Source organism: Sesamum indicum, linkage group LG3 (genome assembly GCF_026168435.1).
Source record: "Sesamum indicum cultivar Baizhima isolate 11 linkage group LG3, ASM2616843v1, whole genome shotgun sequence".
NCBI classification, from domain to species: domain Eukaryota; kingdom Viridiplantae; phylum Streptophyta; class Magnoliopsida; order Lamiales; family Pedaliaceae; genus Sesamum; species Sesamum indicum.
The window spans coordinates 25,777,783-25,795,547 of NC_142659.1; the positions used below are offsets into that span (position 1 = coordinate 25,777,783).

Consider the following 17,765-nt stretch of genomic DNA (forward strand, 5'->3'; position numbering starts at 1 on the left):
GCTAAATTGATAGGAAACTATTATATGTCGTGCATGTGACTTAGTTTATTTAAATTTTTTTAAAAAGAAATGTGTCAATCACTTATTGATATGGTATCATTATAAAAATGTGATAAAAGATCCACACCATACTTGGAACGCCTTTTATGAAAATTTTTTGCACTGACCATGTTTGGTCGAATCGCCCCAATTACATAATAAGTGCAGCTTACTTGCTATATGATTGATTATTTTTCTTGAACTGTACATCAATCACACGATAAATGTTGGGATAACAAATGAGCGGGTGGGTCAGCTGGATTGCGTCCAAAATGGGTTGGGTTCAGAATGGATCTAAGTGAACGGGTTCAAAATAGGTCGGGTTGTAAATGGGTTGGGTCTGGTTAGTATAAACCATTTTATTACTTTGAATCTAACGATTTCAAATTTTCACACAATGAAAAGAAAAAAGGTTAATATTTGAAACTTATAATGTAATACGACTAAACTTGTATCACATATCATTTCTGTCTAATGACCATGTATATTAAAATTCATTTGCTAAATCTTAAACTAAAAAATCTACTACCTAACAAAATACTACATTTTGTCAAAATAATTCATAATATTTTGAATGCTCATCTTGAATGAACACCAAACCGTGCAACAAAGTTTTTTATATTTGTTGAGCGACAATGTTCATGTGTGTGAGAGAGAAAGAGGGTAGTGTATGAGATAGAGATACGTGAGAGTCTGTGTATATGAAGAAGGAGGAGTTGTGAGAGTGATTTTTGTTGTGTGTGCGTATGTGTGTGTGTGAGAGAGAGAGAGAAAGAGATGTGAGAGTGGGTGTATATGAAGCAAGAGGGGTTGCAAGCATATTAGTGTGTGTGAGAGAGTGTTTATGTATATATAAGGTCGATGAAATAGTGGGTTCTTTTAGTTTCTTTTTTTATTTTAATTTATGGGTTAATTTTTTTATCAATCTATATCAAGCTCATACAAAATATAATTTTATTTAACTACAATTTATATCAATCCATTTTAAAATATAACTAACCCAACTCAACGCAAAACTATTTGAGTTGGGTTAAACCCATGGATTTTAACTCATTTTGCCATCTCTAAATAATATATTGCACTTGTCATACAAATTGTTTAAATTTGACCGAGTTAAATGTGCATTAAAATTTCCGCAACTTTTATTTATATTTTGAACTGCAACATCAGAATTAGTGTCAGTGTTCCTAAATAAGAATCAATTAGTAGTTCCTATATATATATATTATGAAGTTATTATAATCTTTTGTATAAATGGGTATATATAGTAATTTGCCTTATGCTCTAAAAGTTGTGAACAGGGAAAAACAAAACTTGGAAACTTATATGGTTACTTATACAACTAATCGAGTGTTAGTATACAGCAACAAATTAAATATAATTATTAATAATTATTAAAAATACATAGTAAAAGATTTTTATTAAAATATAATTCTGAAATCACTATTTTTAGAAGATCATTTATTATTTAATTAATTATAGAACGATGGGAATCAAAGATATATACTTGTGAAATGGGAAACCACCTCCACCTAATCCTTACAGGCTCAAAGGATAACCGCTGCAGGACTTTTAGATTATTGCACGGATGCTTCATAACAAGGACCAAAACAATAAAGTTTTAATAGAGAAGCATATTACACTCTCTGTTAGACAGTATAGTTTACTCGTCTATTTTGGTACTGTTTAATTATTTTAGTGATTATTTTTTCTCAGAATTACTAAATAAAATGCACATGTTTCAAGAACTACATAGAATCCATAGAAGAAAACCTTCAAAAGAAGAGAGAAGAGTGTTGCAATGTAAAGAAAGAGAAAGTGATAATATTTTTCAGCTTTTATATTTAGTGATAGGGATAATATGCTTCTTTATTTCAGGATGCAATAATTCAGTGGACCGAATGTACATGCCAGAAATTTTAATCCAAAACGGGTTTGATTGGACTTGAATCAATTATATAACAAGTAGAATACACTTGTTTTGTAATTGATGTACAGTTCAAGAAAAGAAACTGATATGACAAGTGTATCACACTTATTTTGTAATAGATTTGATTTGATCGAACCTTGTTTGAGTAAGAATTTTCCATAACATGTTCTACGTGCATGAAAATATATATAAATAGACAAAAGGCCCGGCCCTAAAAGAAAAAGACAGGATAACACAACCCCTAAACTTTTAAAAAAACGGCAATTGCAACCCCTTGATGGAGGAGAAAGTAAGTTCCTTCCAAAGTTCAGGAGAGTGTTGATTCTTTTTATTAGTTCTTTTCATGGAGGTTTTATGTTAATTAGTATTGTCAGAAGGGGTAAAATGCAATTAACCCCTAATTCAGCGGAAAATCAAGTAGTACAAAAGTAATGTAGAGAGCAAGACCATAACAGTAACAGTGAAAAACGGTTACTTCATTGTAATAGTGCATTCCTTAGAAAAGCATAGAAAAAATTAGTTCCATATTTTTTAAAATAGCCAACATTAGTTTCATACATTAGAAAGATGTTGGAAAGTTAGTTCCGCACTTTAAAAAAATATTGCAAAATTAGTCCTAAAAATTACAAAGTTAGTCCCAATACTTGCAATTTTTTTACGTTGGGACTAACTTTATAACGTTTTCCTAAAGTGTGGGATTAATATTGGTTATTTCAGATAATATAAGACTAATATAGCAAATCATTCTATACTTTGAGACCAAAACTGCAATTTTCTGGCTATATGTACGAATTGTTTCCTATCGAGGCTCTGGCATTGTAATGGTAACTTCATTCCGCGAATTTGCCGCGTCGGTGCTACTCGAATTCTGACTAGCAAGAACATCTCGTTCGGTGAAGAAACCAGGCTTCTTGGCTTGTGGAATTTCGCCCTCATTGCCTAACATGAGAACGACAGACGACATGGTTGGCCTGTCTTCTGGATTTTGCTGCACACACAACAGGCCGACTTGGATCGATCTCACCACCTCAGGCGAGTAAATTTTGTGATCTAGAGAAGCATCGACTAGTTCCAGTGACCTCCCTTCTTTGTAAAGTTTCCAGGCCTGGAAAAATGAGGTGCGAAAACATGTCATAAGTTTGTGACTAACTTGTATTTATCTCAATAGATCTAAAGTGATAATACTTACATGGCCAAGAAGGTTGAGACTGTGATCACTGTGAGAAAATCCTCTATTTCTCTTTCCACTCACAATTTCTAGCACTAGGACGCCGAAGCTAAACACGTCTGACTTTATTGAAAACAGACCTTCTACTGCATATTCGGGAGACATGTATCCGCTGCAATATAGTATTGACTGTTAGTGATATAAATATTAAATGATTCTCTATTTTCGCATTTTAAACTTCCATATTAGGTAGTCCTAGGCCACAACAGAGTGGTTTTCGGTTCAACTCTTGTCGACGCCAATTTATGGAAAAAAGAGTCTCAAGTATAAGTTTTGACACAAAACGTACAAATATTAAATATTAAATGATTCTCCCTCTCTAACAGATTAAAGAGCACGGCAAACAAGTGCCCCTAAGTTGGTATCTCATTTTACACCCATTTGTGAAGAAAGGAGTTTTAAGTGCAAGATTTTGATTAAAAAGAGTATATATATTGAATATTTAATGATTTTTTTATCTAACAATTTAAGTTTTAAATGAAGTGGTCATTCAACATTGACAATAACACAATAGCACAAGCAACAAAAGGCATGACGTCTTATATCACTAGGAAAAATAAAATGACTACTGACTATAATTTTAATAGCTAGGGACTAAATTAAATACCATAGTAAATAATTTTTATTGATCATGTTAAATAAAATCGATGCAAAAATATAAATTTTCCATTAAGAAAAAGTTATTTGTCATGTCTAAGAGCCATGGTAAAATGTTGGCTATGAGTGTTATGTTTTAGCCACCTCACAGATATCACGGCAAACAATCGTTGCATGGCCGTAGTAAATGACAATTTACTATGACTATTTTGTTGTCATGATTAAATGTTGCAGTTTTTGTAGTGTATGTACGAAGCTGCTTAGAGTTAAGAACCTTACTATGTTCCAACAACATGGAGTGTTTGAGCTTCCGTCTGGTTCCCTCCAAAACTCCTTGCCAGGCCGAAGTCTGATATCTTTGGATTCATTTCAGCATCGAGCAATATGTTGCCGGCTTTAAGGTCCCGATGGATAATTCTCAACCGGGAATCTTGGTGGAGATATAGGAGTCCCCTAGCGATCCCGTTGATGATATGGAAGCGTTTCGGCCAATCAAGTAACCTACTTTTTGTTTGATCTGTCCAATTTTTTGCTGTGTGAATCAGTACTTATAGGTATTTCCGGGGTGGAAAATCAGAAGCAAAATCCTGACAGGACCATATAATCAGATTCAAATATGCATGCTTACCAAATAAAATGACATCCAGGCTTTTGTTAGGCATATATTCATAGATCAACATACTTTCATCTCCCTGGATGCAGCAGCCTAGAATCTTAACAAGATTCCGATGCTGGAGTTTGGCGATGAAAATCAGTTCGGTCTTTAATTCGTCGAGGCCTTGCCTGGATTCCTTGGATAACCGTTTGACAGCAATTTCTTGTCCCTCCTCCAGCACTCCCTGGTGAGATAACAATATGGTTCACCTGATTTTGAAGTAATTCAAGATTTCACCATTCTTGAAGTTTTTTTTTTCACATTTTCATGTTCAAAGTATCGACCTATACGTATCCGGATGGGCCAATGCCGATCTCATAAAATGCGCGCTACCCTATATTATCAAAAATGATTTGGTATCGTCGATAATATCCGATATTATCAGTGTTATATAATAAATGAAATTATTGAAGTATGGTTGGGAGAGCAAGAAACTAAAGAAAAGAAGATAAGATAATTGCTTTTAGGCATTGTAGAGGGATATAACACTGTAGTTCTATCACTATCTTATTTTTCTCATTTCGGTGTAATCTCCATTGCTTAAAAGGAATTAAGCACAAGAAAAAGAGGGAAAGATGAAGTTTCATGGGTTTAAAGTTTGACCAATAAATGCAAGAGAAGAGAGCAAATGAGTGAGAAATTCTCTTTTCTTTGGCCTATGGTGAAAACTCATGTCCAGAGTGATGTTAACAAAGTGGCTTAAGATTTCTTTCCGTCTCTTCTTCACCATTTTCTTAATTAAATATTTCTTCTCAAACATTATATTCATTCAATATATTGTTAAATATAAAGAATTATTCATTAAAAACTCTATTAAAATTAATTTTTTAACTGAAATAAAAGAAAACATTATAGGAGGAATATTGATGACGATGATGGCGATCCACTTGTTTTTACTATGCATATATGTTTTAAGTATTTCTATAATTAATTTATCGCTATTTAATTTTATAGAACTTTTGGTTTGTAATATATTATAGTAATCTGTGATCTTTAATAAGTTTTATAATTTTACTATTTTGTTGAGAATTTTTTAAGTATTGTATAACACATTTGCTTCATAGCGTCAATTATATTCCGATACGCATCGACTGAAGTGAAACAATACTGGCCAATATTATCACCAATACCGCAACTTTGAACCATGATTTTCATGGTACGACACAAGTTTTTCAGTGGTGCGGACCAACAAAGTGTATGACAACTCAATATACTTGTGTAAAGATTTTACCTTGTAAACAGGACCAAATCCACCCTCCCCAAGCTTGTTGCTCTGAGAAAAGTGATTAGTAGCTTTCAGAATAACAGATAAGTTGAAGAACGGGAGATCCGGGTGTTTCTCATCACACTTGTATTTTCCTGCACCATGAAAAATGAAATGAGTTTGAGAGTTGGTAAGTTGAAGTCAAGACAACTCCTCGTCGCTGATTTTTTGCTTGAGCATTAAGGGGAAAAAAACTTCTTTCCCGGAACAAGTTTTTCAGATCAAACCAATCACCACGCAATGCCCTTACTATTTGATTTATTACTTTTTGTGAACAATACGCCTATCATATTATGGCAAATTTTAGTTTGGACTTGGTTCGGTCAAACTTGAACACTTACCTTGTGAGTGGTGTACAGTTCAGAAAAAATAACCAATCACATAGTAAGTGTATCATGTTACTATTACAAACGTATCATACTTTATCATGTGATTGGTTTAGATCTAGTTAAACCTGATTTTGGTTAGAATTTCCTGGAAGGGGCGCAGTTTTCTTACCTAGTTTACTCAGTTTTGAATCATTCTTCCTGATCTTCCAAAGACACAGAAACAAGCTAAGCCCTGAAAGAACAACTCCCATCACTGACACTAAACTGGCTATCAGTACTACTTCTCTTTTCTTTCCTCCTGAATCTGCAACAATTTCATTCCAAATTAGAGGCTAAGACTTCAATATGAAAACATTGCCAGAATACGGAACAATTTGTTGTTAGACATGACTCTCACCAGCCTCGGAAGCCGCCATTCTGATGTAAATGGCTTGTCCATCCTGAGTCATAGTTCTGATATCAATCAACTGATCTTCATACCAAATCAGGCATCCGTTTCCTTTGTTTATATCCAACTGCGTGTACGCCGTACAAGAGCAGTTCCTCAAACATTCTTGTCTACATTCATCGAGTGTCATTGTGGCTTTGTTCCAGGAACGTTGTGCATCTGGCAATTTAATCCCTGAATACTTCAAGAAAACATCCCCCTGGCAGCTCAAATTCGTCCTGCGGACGCACCCATTCGACCAATCTGCTCTAACCCATCCATCTGGATCTTTCGGGACGAACCTGTCGAGGCACTCGCACGACGGAGAGCTCCCAACATTGCAACTACCGAATGAACCACAGAGATTGTAAGTATCGCAAATATCAGCCGGCAAGCTGAAGTAGAGCACCCAACCACGAGTACGGTCAACCCACGTCCACCTTTGCGAAACGCCACTCTGATTGATCGTATACCTGGAAACGAAAGATCCATCTACAGAATCCGACCTGTAGTAAACCTTCTCGTCATCCATCATAAATGTTAGGCTGTAAGTAGGATCTTCCTTCGGGTTCGGTGGCCCTGGAAAGCGAATTCCATTCCAGGGCCCAATTCTACTCTGCACAGCTGAACCCTTTCGAATGAGCAGTTGCGGATATCCAGTGGGATCCAGGTGAAAACTAAACTCTCCTGTCCCTGGATCATCATTGCTCTTCCAGGATGACAGATAAGTCTCTTTACCAGTAACAAAGTTCCATCCTAAACTCATACCTGGTAAATACGTATCAGTCGGATGATCAAAGCTCTGCCAAAGCAAATTCTCCTGCCCGTCGTGATCATTTCCATCCCTCACTACGAGATTCCCAGATTCCAGCAACTGTGCAACAGGGTTCTCCACGGCCCTGGACGCATTGGAGGACCAAACGGTGCCATTTGTGACGTTGAGAAGGACAAGGATTCCAGGCTGAATGAGCTTCAACACGCCTAAATTATCTGTGAGAGGAAGGTCTCTGTTGGCCACCCAAACAACCGTCGTAACTGTTATATTCTTGAACCACATGCCCACGTACCGGTTCCTGGAATTTCCAGGGCTGAAGAATCCCAGCTCAAACTTCCCACCTGATGAAACGATTGTCTCACCATCTCTGATGCTTTTACCAGCTTCTATCGAATCGGTGGCGCCAGAAATCACCTGGAAAATCAGGGGAAAAATTAGAAGAAACCAGGAGAGGTCATTGGGGGCAGTTATCCGCATGCCTTTCTTGCTTTTAACCAAGTATACGAGCATCAGTACAACTTTTTTCAGCAAATATACTATCATATTCAAACTTGAATCATTCTTGAAAAGAGAGGCAGATTGATCTTTTAAGAACAAATTGTGATCTACCACTTGTTTGTACTGTTATTATTATTGTTGATTTTGGTTTCAGTGTTGAAGAATAGCAAGTGGGAGGAAAGTTACAAGAACAGTTGTGAAGTCGCAAACTGTGTTATATTTATATCATATGTATTATTCTACATATATTTTTATTATTAATTTTATAATAAAAAAATAATTAAACCAGGACCCGCTTATCCCCTGTGTTTGAATGTTAATTTGGAACAGCGCAGGAGTCAAAAGTTTCCAGCTGCCATTTAAATTAACAAATCTTCTTATTTAGGACTCTCTTCTCAGTTTTGCAATAATTGACAATTATTTTATTATGGAAAGCAGTGCTTTGTAAAAGAGGCATCACCCACAACAAGCTGAGTAAGGTTGTTTGAATTTCTACCTTACAAGTAGATTCACCAAATATGACTTTTAATTATAGTTAATTATTATAATTAAAATTAAAAAATTATGTTCATACTAATTAACTACATTTGTGTAATAATTATTAATCTTTGGTATTGCAAGCGAGGTCAAAACTTTGCTACGTTAAAGTTTATGAATAAATTTTTTGTCATAGGTACAACTATATCGACCGTTGATTAAACTATCATCAACACTTAAATTTTTACATCAATTTTATCAATTAACTAATAAATAGTATTGATTTAGTACGACTTTAAACCGTATTTATTTATCCTATAGGGAACAATTAAGTTTTTTTGCAGTGGTTCTTGTTGATCTCTTTTTAGTAGTAATTACATAATTATATCACTATGAATATTTTAATAAATTAAGCAATATTTGATTTAATTCATACATTATATACAATAATTATGAAATAAAACTCATTTAAAATAAGAAAAATATCCATGCGTCCTGTTGTTATGTCAACGATAAATATATCAAATTCAAACAAATCAAGATACGTGTTCACACAAAAATAATTACAAGATAAGAAAACTATGGACAAATGAATTCTATCAATCATTTTTCATTCCAAATATGGATCTATAAGCTTGAAACTTGTTGTTGAATGTGTAATGGTGGTTCCTCAAAAGATATTTTCAACTTTCCAAAATTCAAATCTATTTTTCTAAATCTTAGGAAACCTAAATAAAACAAACTCCAAAGAAAGCGTAAAAGTACAAAATTCACAATGCCGGAGAAAAGGCCAAAGAAAAATCACTTGGAAGGGTAAGATTGGAACGAAATTCTTCCTTTCTATACTTTTAAGGTATCATCACCTCAATTTGAGCACTGCGTTTTCAATGGGCCTCTCAGCGTCCAAGCGAGTTCAGAAGACCCTCCGCACCTCGCCGGAGTTCGACTCCGCCTGCGCCGCCGCCTACGCCCACTGCCTCTCCCTCACTCAACACGCCTTCCCCGGAGTCAAACCATACCAGCTCTTTTCCGCCGCGGAACACCTCCACCGCTCCTTATCCCACTCCCTCCGCCTCATCTCCAGGTGGGTCCCACTGCCTCCTGACCGGGCCCAAGTAGACCGCGCCCTGAAGACCGTACTCTCTCGCCGGGCGGCTCCCGAAGAGGAAATAACGCTGGGTGAGGCGGAGTTCAAGGAGTTCGCGGTGGAGGTGTTTACGTACGCCGTCCTTTCGAGCGCCGGGAGGGAGGTTCTGAAGCGGGTGCCGCTGGGTGCGGCGGGGATAGCGGGGTTTGGGGTGGTGGTGAAGCCTGGGAAGGAGGTTGTGGCGGCGGCGATTGGGGCGTACGCGCTTGGTGTGGCGACCTCCATTTTTCTCAGCCTGGATAGTTGATTAGTTGAGAACTCGAGGTAGCAATTGTATTATCAATGTAATTAAATTACTTATATTTAAAATATTGCATTTAAATTATAATTAATTATATACTTTACTTATAATAACTTAATGTAAATTACATTTTGACATTCAAATTATTATCATTATTACATTTTGCCATCAAAACTTTTTTTTTGTGTCAATTTACTATTTCAACTTTACGAAATTTTACGCTTCACCATATATAATCAATTTTTTGTTGATTTTTCAAGAAGAATATCTCTGTATATATAAAAAATATCACATTACATGACTTTTAAATATCACATGTGCACTATAGGTGATGTTTTTTTCACAAAAACACTTGGTTGAGAAATAGTTATAAATAATAATTTTCTACTTTCTCCACCTCCATGCATATAAGCTATATTATCCTACAGGACAAAAAATAAGACCGAATGTATTTGATTGTGATGAAAAGAAAAAAAAATAGTATGTGATTGGTTGTGAAATAAAAATATAATAATGATAGTTAGTGTTATATGTAAAAAAATATTAAATAAGAAAGAAAATATGATGATTATATTATTATATATAATATGATTTTTTTTTTGGAAATAATGAAATGTAATTAAGGTATTTTTTTGGGATGAGAAAATAATTTCTATAATCAAACACTTGTTGGAATGAATGCAGTGAGATGAAAATTCAATTGATAAGCACAATTAAGAAGTCAAAGTTTCTAATTTTTATAATTAATTTAATATTTTTTTTTCTCATACATTTATAAGTTTTGAAGGGTAGGTGGAATTCATTCATACAGCCAGTGTGTAAATTATTGAATGCAGCATATAATCCAGCATGTAATTTGGAGAAAATAGATTAAGAGGGTCCGTTGAGCTTATAACCTCTTTTATAAGATATTTGAGAGCATATAACATATTAAAAGATGCTTGGTAATTTTATTGAAAATATAAGGGTAAATTACAACGATTTTTCCTCAAGTTTGGCATAATTATGAATAGCCTTTCGTTGCTTGAAAAATACAGATATTTTCTGATATTTGATGAAATTATGTAATCTTTAGATGGATGTATAAAATTGTCAATTTTGCCCTACAGTATTTTTTTTATTCTTTTTAAAAAAATAAAATTTATAAAAAATCAGATGAAATGGATGGAAAATTTTCTTAAAAATGAATGAGAACCTAATGGATTGGGTTAATTGTTAGCCAATCGCTAAAATCAATGAGATATTGGTAATTTTTTAAACAATAAGAAGATATTCGTAATTATGTCAAAACTTGAGAGCTCGTTCTAATTTACCCACAAAATAATATATCAACTCTAAAAACAAGATGTTAGGCCTAAGATCTTAACAAATCCTTTAAATCAATTAAAAATTTATTATTACAAACACGTTATAAGCTTTATAATTTTATTTTATAAAACCACTTTATAAATGTATTTTAAAATAAAATCTAACATCTTATATTATAATATGTATGGACTTACGCAAATATGAAAAGAAAATAAATGCAAATTAGTGGTTTAACAGTTGCTCAAATTCAATTTTCATTAGGATAGTTTTCTGTAATTTTAATAAAAAGCCAACCCATCGACTATCAATAATAATAAGGTTATGGTAAAGTATTATAAAATTATAATTTGACCCTTGTCAATTTTTTTGTTTTTTCTTTCTATACGGCGTGAGAATGTAATGTTGGGGCATATTTCGCACATCAACATTGACACCTTTCTGTAACATATAAAGTTCTTTAAATAACATAATAATAACACACATTTTGGCCCTTGTTAGTTCAGTAAGTTGAGCAAAGTTGCTCCTTTTTGCTTTCAAAATTTTACAGCAACTCAACAGGGAGGCTCCAATATTTGCCAGTTTAACATGCAACATAATGTGATTTCAAAAGAATGAACCAATGGGGGTAGACAATGTCAAATGGCCGAGGATGAGAAATGAGTTACTACTCATCCTCCAGTCCTGGAATGTACTCCAAACTAACATCGAACACAACCGGACTATTGGCAGCCACTCGTGGCCTTCCTGGAGCTGATGTCAGACCTTTCGGAAACGCCAACTGATACCAAAGAAATGCAAATAGAAATGTTTCAGCATACAGCTACTAGCGAGATTGTTCATGCTAATATTTGGTTATTTCATATCGTTCTGCCTGGTTGCTTTTAGCTACTTTTAGGTTGTTCCTACAAAGTTTTGACAAGAACATCTACCTTCACTACTTCAGATAAATACACTGACATCTCTAAGATTTAAGCATATTGCAAAAGTATCTCAATTTAGAAAATTACACTGGACGCCTGTGGTCATGCTGTAACGTAAAGAATAACCACAAGAATATATCATTATAATTTTTCAAAATTGAGTAACTCTTTTTATCCTATATCTATACCTCAGATGCCGTATATCGAATCAGTTATTAACAAGAGCATAAGTTTTCGACAAGTTGAAAATGAAGGGCAACATGAAACAATATGGTAATTGTCGGTTTTTGATTTGATCTTGGGATGCAAAATAGTTTGGCTATTCATTGGCATCTGGCAGGTTTTGTCACAAGGATTCTTAAAAGCTCAAACATTGAAGTACACAGCATGTTATGACTCATGAGACAGCTTTATATTGAAGATCTCTGTTGATTATTGACTTTGAGCTTCTCATTATTTTTGTTTGTGTTCTAGACTTTAACCCTTTAACTTGCAAGTTCATCTAAATGCCAAAAGGAGAGAAAATACTCATATGAAACTTACTGGTCCTGGAATGTAGAGTCGGCGTTTCCCCCCAACTTTCATGGTCAAGATCCCTTCATCCAGTCCCTTTATGACCTATTCATAGCATTTGAACTTCTGACTGTCAGCGAGTAGAATATCATCCACGTTGATCAAAACTGAACATGATATATAGCACACAAAAGGAAATTAAAGCTGATTCTTATTATCAGAACAATTTGCTTCTCATCTGCTGGAAATTCCAATATGTAGAACGCAAACTGTGGACAACCTCCAGCGACAACTCTTTTCCAATTAGGACATGACCACTTTTGACATGAGTTTTTTGGTGGCAAGAACTGAAGGCTTAAAATTAGTAGTAGAATACCTCAGTTCAAATTTAAACAGATTCTCACCAAATTCAATCCTGGACACAGTTTTTATCAATTATCAATCATGATCCATAGATGGAATCCCATTGTTAATACAGTGAATGAATTTGTTTGTTTTTCCAACTTCTCGATACATGATTATAGAAAAGGTAAGTGGATGGTTGGATTGTCCCTAAGTTAGCTTAGAAGCAGAAACCCTTCTCAAGATCTCACCTGACCAGAGCCAACCCGGAAAATATAAGGCTGACCTTTCTCCAGTGAACTGTGAAATTGTAAAGAAACACAGATTTTAGTGGAATTTTATATAAGTGGATTTAGCCATATAAATTGCATGCATATCAGTTATAGACATGAAGGAGAATTATATCATGGTAATGGATGTGGTAGAGAGAACAAAAAGCTGATATAGTAGCAACATCCAAGCAGCCATAGTACAAATCTGCCAAGAGAGTTAGTCTCTCATCACAAGATCACTTCAACTTCATTTTTGTAAAGATGAAAGTCTTATTTAAAGATTTCATGTAACTTCTCTTCAAATAAAGAAAATGACACATATTTCCAGAATAGCTGTAGCACAATATATTAGTGAAAAGAAGAGATATGCTGTACCAGCATAACATTACTTTACCTGTCAAATATTTGGCCTGAAGGAACCATTGCAACATAATTTGCAGCTACCTGGTAAAATGGATATGTTATTGGAGAGGAAAGAACACTCTAATGCTTCAGTGATGCTGCATTTACTATGAAAAGGAAAACAAACAGAAACGGCTGTATTTGGTCTCCTGAGCTTTTGCCTTCTGGCTCATCAAAGTCAGAGCTGTTTCCCAATGTTATCCTTAACTCAATCCTTTAGCTTAATATTACCCTTAACACAATCATTTACAATGAAAATTTAGGTGAAAAAGAAGAGAATAAGAATGATTCGGCTCCATTGCAACTGCAGTATTGTTCTTAATTCGAGTTATCCTGACATAAAACATACCTGAAATCCAACAGGAGGACTAGGTCCGCCGCCAACTTTGATATCCTTGTATTGCAAGCCAGACTCGGTGGTTACCATAGGTACCTTCAGGAATAGAATTTTTTTACAGTTAATCCAACATATTTCTGTGAAGTCCATAAAGTACAACTTCTTTATAGACATCTCACTCTAAGGATATATATCTGATCAAGAACTCTTCAGTTATGGCACAACCAAAACCAGAGAATCATATGCAGTAGCAACAATTAAACATAAACATAGGGAACTTCAACTGCTAACTCATCCTCTAGTTTCATCACTGAATGCATTGGAGTGGTAAACAACTATTTGTGAGCCACTTTTAATAGTTGACATTAGCTCAATAAGTTAGGGCTTACTCTACTAATCAGTAAAATACGAATGATGATGAACCTGAATGTTGTGCTATGAAAAGAAGAGGAATCAATATCCATTAGGCAAACAGATGTACGTTATTTCTTCTATGCAGGTAAAAAGTGTCAGTATTCTGTTCTGTATGGTAGCTAGCAGGACAACATGTAAGTGACAATTTTGAATTACATTCGAGCTTTGTTTGGTTACACTTTCATTTCAGTTTTTGAAATTCATCCGAAGACGTGTTTATATGTATTCTCATTGGAAATGTTTTCCAATCATTCTCATCTCAATCATTACTTTATTATATGCATACATATATATGATACTTTTTCAATCATTAATCTTATAACATAATAATTTTTTTTTTCCTCATGAACAATTCTAAATCAAAAAAAAAGTTAACTATCAGTTTATTTGTATAAAAAATGTATTTGATTTGACACCACTAACAATAAAAAATTGAACTATCAACTTTATCAAATAAAAAATTTATTGATATGACACCACTAATCAATCTCATTAACTAATCCAACATATTTGCGTTTTCACACGAAAACCAATACAAAATTAAAAACACACATTTCTCACTGAAAACTGAAAACATGAACAAACTAGGGTATGGTGAAATTATGTTGATTTTCGAACATGTGCCTTGGATCCAACTGGTTCAAAAGCCAACAAATTGAAGTGTACCGATCACAAAGTTTCAACCATAGTTGTGTATAAATAATTATAAATCATGAAATATAAGGAAATGAAAAATAATGGTCACAATTCGGGAATGGAGAACTATACTGATTACAGAATGCACAAGATATCTGATACATAATAAAGAAGGTATAAGTAAATTCTATCATAAATTATAATGCGAAATTCTCCTCAATTTTCAGTTAATCAACTTATCTATTTCTGAAATTCAGTCCTATGTTATTCAGATTAAAATAAACAGAAATACTAACTTGCTTTTTTTTTTTAAACATAATACGACTTGTTAACATAATTTCTATCAACATTTTCATATATAAAAGCATTATATTCATAAATAACTAAGTAACTTATATTGTTATAACTTCGAATTTGTATAAGGAATTCTGTAAGTGAATAATATTTTGTCGATTATATTTACGAACTATGGCAAATAATACCTGAATTCAAACTTTAAGAGCAATCTGCATTGCAAATTTGTATTACACATGCAACTAACCACCATAGAACCAACATTGAAAGAATCTAAAAGTCCAGGGATATATGTAACCTCACCATACATTTTCAAGCTCTTTCTCACACGCATCATCACATAGCTTTGGTTTCTCCTCTGGTGGCAATCCAGCAGCTTCTGCAAAAGTAGAGCCACTCAGGAGGCCTAGAAGTCCAAATGCCAAGTTGATTAAATTTCTGCGCTTCATGAAAGCACACTCATCCTGATGCTCAATAGTCTTTATTGATTGTAATCTAGGTTCTGAAGCCAGGGATTGGATCCCAACACCGACATTGATTTTGTACTCTCTATGACGATTTGCACAATTATTTTTGCCAAATGTAGAACCTAAACACAAAAATAATTGTCAATTTGTTGGATGCAGATATGATATATCGGGTAGAAGAAAATAGCAGGTTCACCCTACTGACACGAAGGTACAAAATAATACTACTGCCATTAGGGAAATGATCTCAATTGAATAACTTAATGTGGTCAGTGATACGCCTATCCAAATAATTCTAATTATCATCAAATTTCCAACATATTGTCATGGCAGAAAATACGTAACTATATTTCATCATAACGTTTATTATCCAAACGAATATGCATACCCATATGCTTACAAAATTATTACAAGGAAATTTCCTGCAGAATGCATAAACTTGTTATACTATTGATAATTTCTTCAATGAATATATTCAAGCATACAAATAAAGAAACGGACAAACCATTGCATGTTTCTATTTTGAACTTTTAGGTAGAATATTAAGCCCTTTCCAGCACTTGAAACATAGAAAAAATAACCATATCCCTGTGGCTGCATTATTCTGTTTGCTCATCCTTGTGGCTCACATTTTACATTTCTTTGTCTGTACTTAAATTCATATTTGCATTTGACATGAAATGTCTGAAAACTGTGATGCTGTTTGTTTGTGTTTTCATTTCCAGTTTTAGTTTTTGAAAAAGATACAGTGAAAATATGTTTATTTTATTTGTATTCTAACTGAAAATATATTATTTGACACTGAAGTTCAATACAAAACACAAAGTAGTGATATCACATTTCATCAGCTATGCAGTCAAAACTAGTATTCTTCCGCTCGAAAGCTTTTAGACAGAGGACTTTGTAACTAGCTTCAGTTTCATAAATTGCCAAAAAAGATCAAGAAATTTCTAGTTACTTATTAATCTATAGTTAACCAAACACAAAAAGATCCAAATGCAGAAATATCAATCTGTAACATAACTACAACGCAACAAAACTTTTTATCTGATTTAAATTAATAATTAAATATAAGGGATAAGATAAACTTGGTCCAACTTAATGAAGCCTACATAAGTGAAGATAGTGAATGAGCGAATCCAAAGAGATTAATGATAATGAAATTCACCCCAACTCCCGCTACAAATACACTACAGTCAACACAAAATCATGCAAACTCCAAATCAGCGTTGAACCATTTTGGCTCCGAATAAAACACAACTCAACCATTAGCCATAAGCAGAATTTTTAGTAAACTTCACGTTCAGATAAATGATAATGTAATAAATTCTTCTTCTTCTCTAACTACATTGGAATTGCTTAAACTGTTGAGCCAATAATTATGTTTTCTATCATTTGATCACAGAGCAACCCACGAAACCCTCCATTGCTTCTTCATTTCAGTGTAATCAAGCATCAAATAAAGCAATTAATGGATGTAATTTCATTTGGCTAAGTGGAAAAAACATTGAACTAATCAAAAATCATATAGAAATAAATGATACTACAACGATCTGCCAAGAAGAAACAAGAAGAAAATTCAGAGAAGGATGTGTGGGGCGTGTTCTTACTGAGTGGAAGTAGCAAAGACGCTGATGCCATTTCGCTTTTTCCTGCCAAGGTGATGATGAGCAGTCCGTTATCCGTCGTTTGAATTTTTGTGGATAACGATATATAAATTTTTCATTGAAGGTCTTGCTCTCATTTACTAAACTACCCCCCACATTCCATTCAAATGCCATTTAGACCTCCAGGCCTTGCACAGTTTGGGAAAAATATGACTATTAACTAAAAATATTAAAGTTTTTTTAATTTTAATTAATAATTTAAAAAAATTGATAAATTCAGTAAAAATGGAATCAGGCTGAATTTTTTCGATTTTTGGTTCAGTAAAATCGAACGAACAACCCTACTATAACTTCCGATAAAATAGAATAGAGAAAAACAAAATCACTTTCAATTAAACGATTGTGAATTCAGTTTTCTATCTATACGTAGATTATGCTCATGAATAATCTGTAATAATTCTATATAAGCAACTTATGATTCTAAGAGTTGTGATGCTGACAGGAAACGGAACTATCCAAACTTTTGTAACCAACAAAAATAAAATCGATTAATAATAGTTTACAAGATACAATGAACTTTTGTTTTTAATAATGAAGGGTTCATTCAGGTTAATTACGTCTTTTTTATTTATTTATTTATTGAGGT

The 17,765-nt window shown here is 33.8% G+C and overlaps 3 protein-coding genes across 3 annotated transcripts; 1 reads left to right on the forward strand and 2 right to left on the reverse strand.

Moving 5' to 3' along the window:
- Positions 1 to 2,673: 2,673 nt before the first annotated feature.
- LOC105158780 (G-type lectin S-receptor-like serine/threonine-protein kinase At4g27290) lies at positions 2,674 to 8,260 on the reverse strand. The gene is made up of 7 exons (XM_011075647.3): positions 6,440 to 8,260; positions 6,212 to 6,346; positions 5,681 to 5,808; positions 4,423 to 4,633; positions 4,074 to 4,311; positions 3,159 to 3,309; positions 2,674 to 3,074 (listed from the first exon to the last, which is right to left on the reverse strand). Exons 1-7 carry the CDS (start codon positions 7,785 to 7,787, stop codon positions 2,769 to 2,771), a joined length of 2,517 nt encoding a protein of 838 aa, XP_011073949.2. The 5' UTR covers positions 7,788 to 8,260; the 3' UTR covers positions 2,674 to 2,768.
- A 562-nt stretch (positions 8,261 to 8,822) lies between these two features.
- LOC105158781 (uncharacterized) lies at positions 8,823 to 9,781 on the forward strand. The gene has a single exon (XM_011075648.3). It carries the CDS (start codon positions 9,107 to 9,109, stop codon positions 9,611 to 9,613), a length of 507 nt encoding a protein of 168 aa, XP_011073950.1. The 5' UTR covers positions 8,823 to 9,106; the 3' UTR covers positions 9,614 to 9,781.
- A 1,625-nt stretch (positions 9,782 to 11,406) lies between these two features.
- On the reverse strand, positions 11,407 to 17,273 carry LOC105158783 (FKBP-like peptidyl-prolyl cis-trans isomerase family protein). Its single transcript, XM_011075649.3, has 7 exons — positions 17,123 to 17,273; positions 15,354 to 15,634; positions 13,714 to 13,797; positions 13,357 to 13,406; positions 12,942 to 12,990; positions 12,379 to 12,453; positions 11,407 to 11,693 (listed from the first exon to the last, which is right to left on the reverse strand). Exons 1-7 carry the CDS (start codon positions 17,151 to 17,153, stop codon positions 11,580 to 11,582), a joined length of 684 nt encoding a protein of 227 aa, XP_011073951.1. The 5' UTR covers positions 17,154 to 17,273; the 3' UTR covers positions 11,407 to 11,579.
- Between the last annotated feature and the right edge of the window lie 492 nt (positions 17,274 to 17,765).

Bases quoted from the DNA above. Each gene is read 5' to 3' on its own strand.
- LOC105158780 (XM_011075647.3), bottom strand. From the start codon at position 7,787: ATGATAGTATATTTGCTGAAAAAAGTTGTACTGATGCTCGTATACTTG. The intron at 5,809-6,211 runs GTAAGAAAACTG...TTCATGGTGCAG, and splicing joins TTCAAAACTGAGTAAACTAG to GAAAATACAAGTGTGATGAG. The intron at 4,634-5,680 runs GTAAAATCTTTA...TTATCTCACCAG, and splicing joins GATTTGGTCCTGTTTACAAG to GGAGTGCTGGAGGAGGGACA.
- LOC105158781 (XM_011075648.3), top strand. From the start codon at position 9,107: ATGGGCCTCTCAGCGTCCAAGCGAGTTCAGAAGACCCTCCGCACCTCG.
- LOC105158783 (XM_011075649.3), bottom strand. From the start codon at position 17,153: ATGGCATCAGCGTCTTTGCTACTTCCACTCA. The intron at 15,635-17,122 runs GTAAGAACACGC...TTTTGTGTTTAG, and splicing joins GTCTTTGCTACTTCCACTCA to GTTCTACATTTGGCAAAAAT. The intron at 13,407-13,713 runs GTATGTTTTATG...CCATTTTACCAG, and splicing joins GTCCTCCTGTTGGATTTCAG to GTAGCTGCAAATTATGTTGC.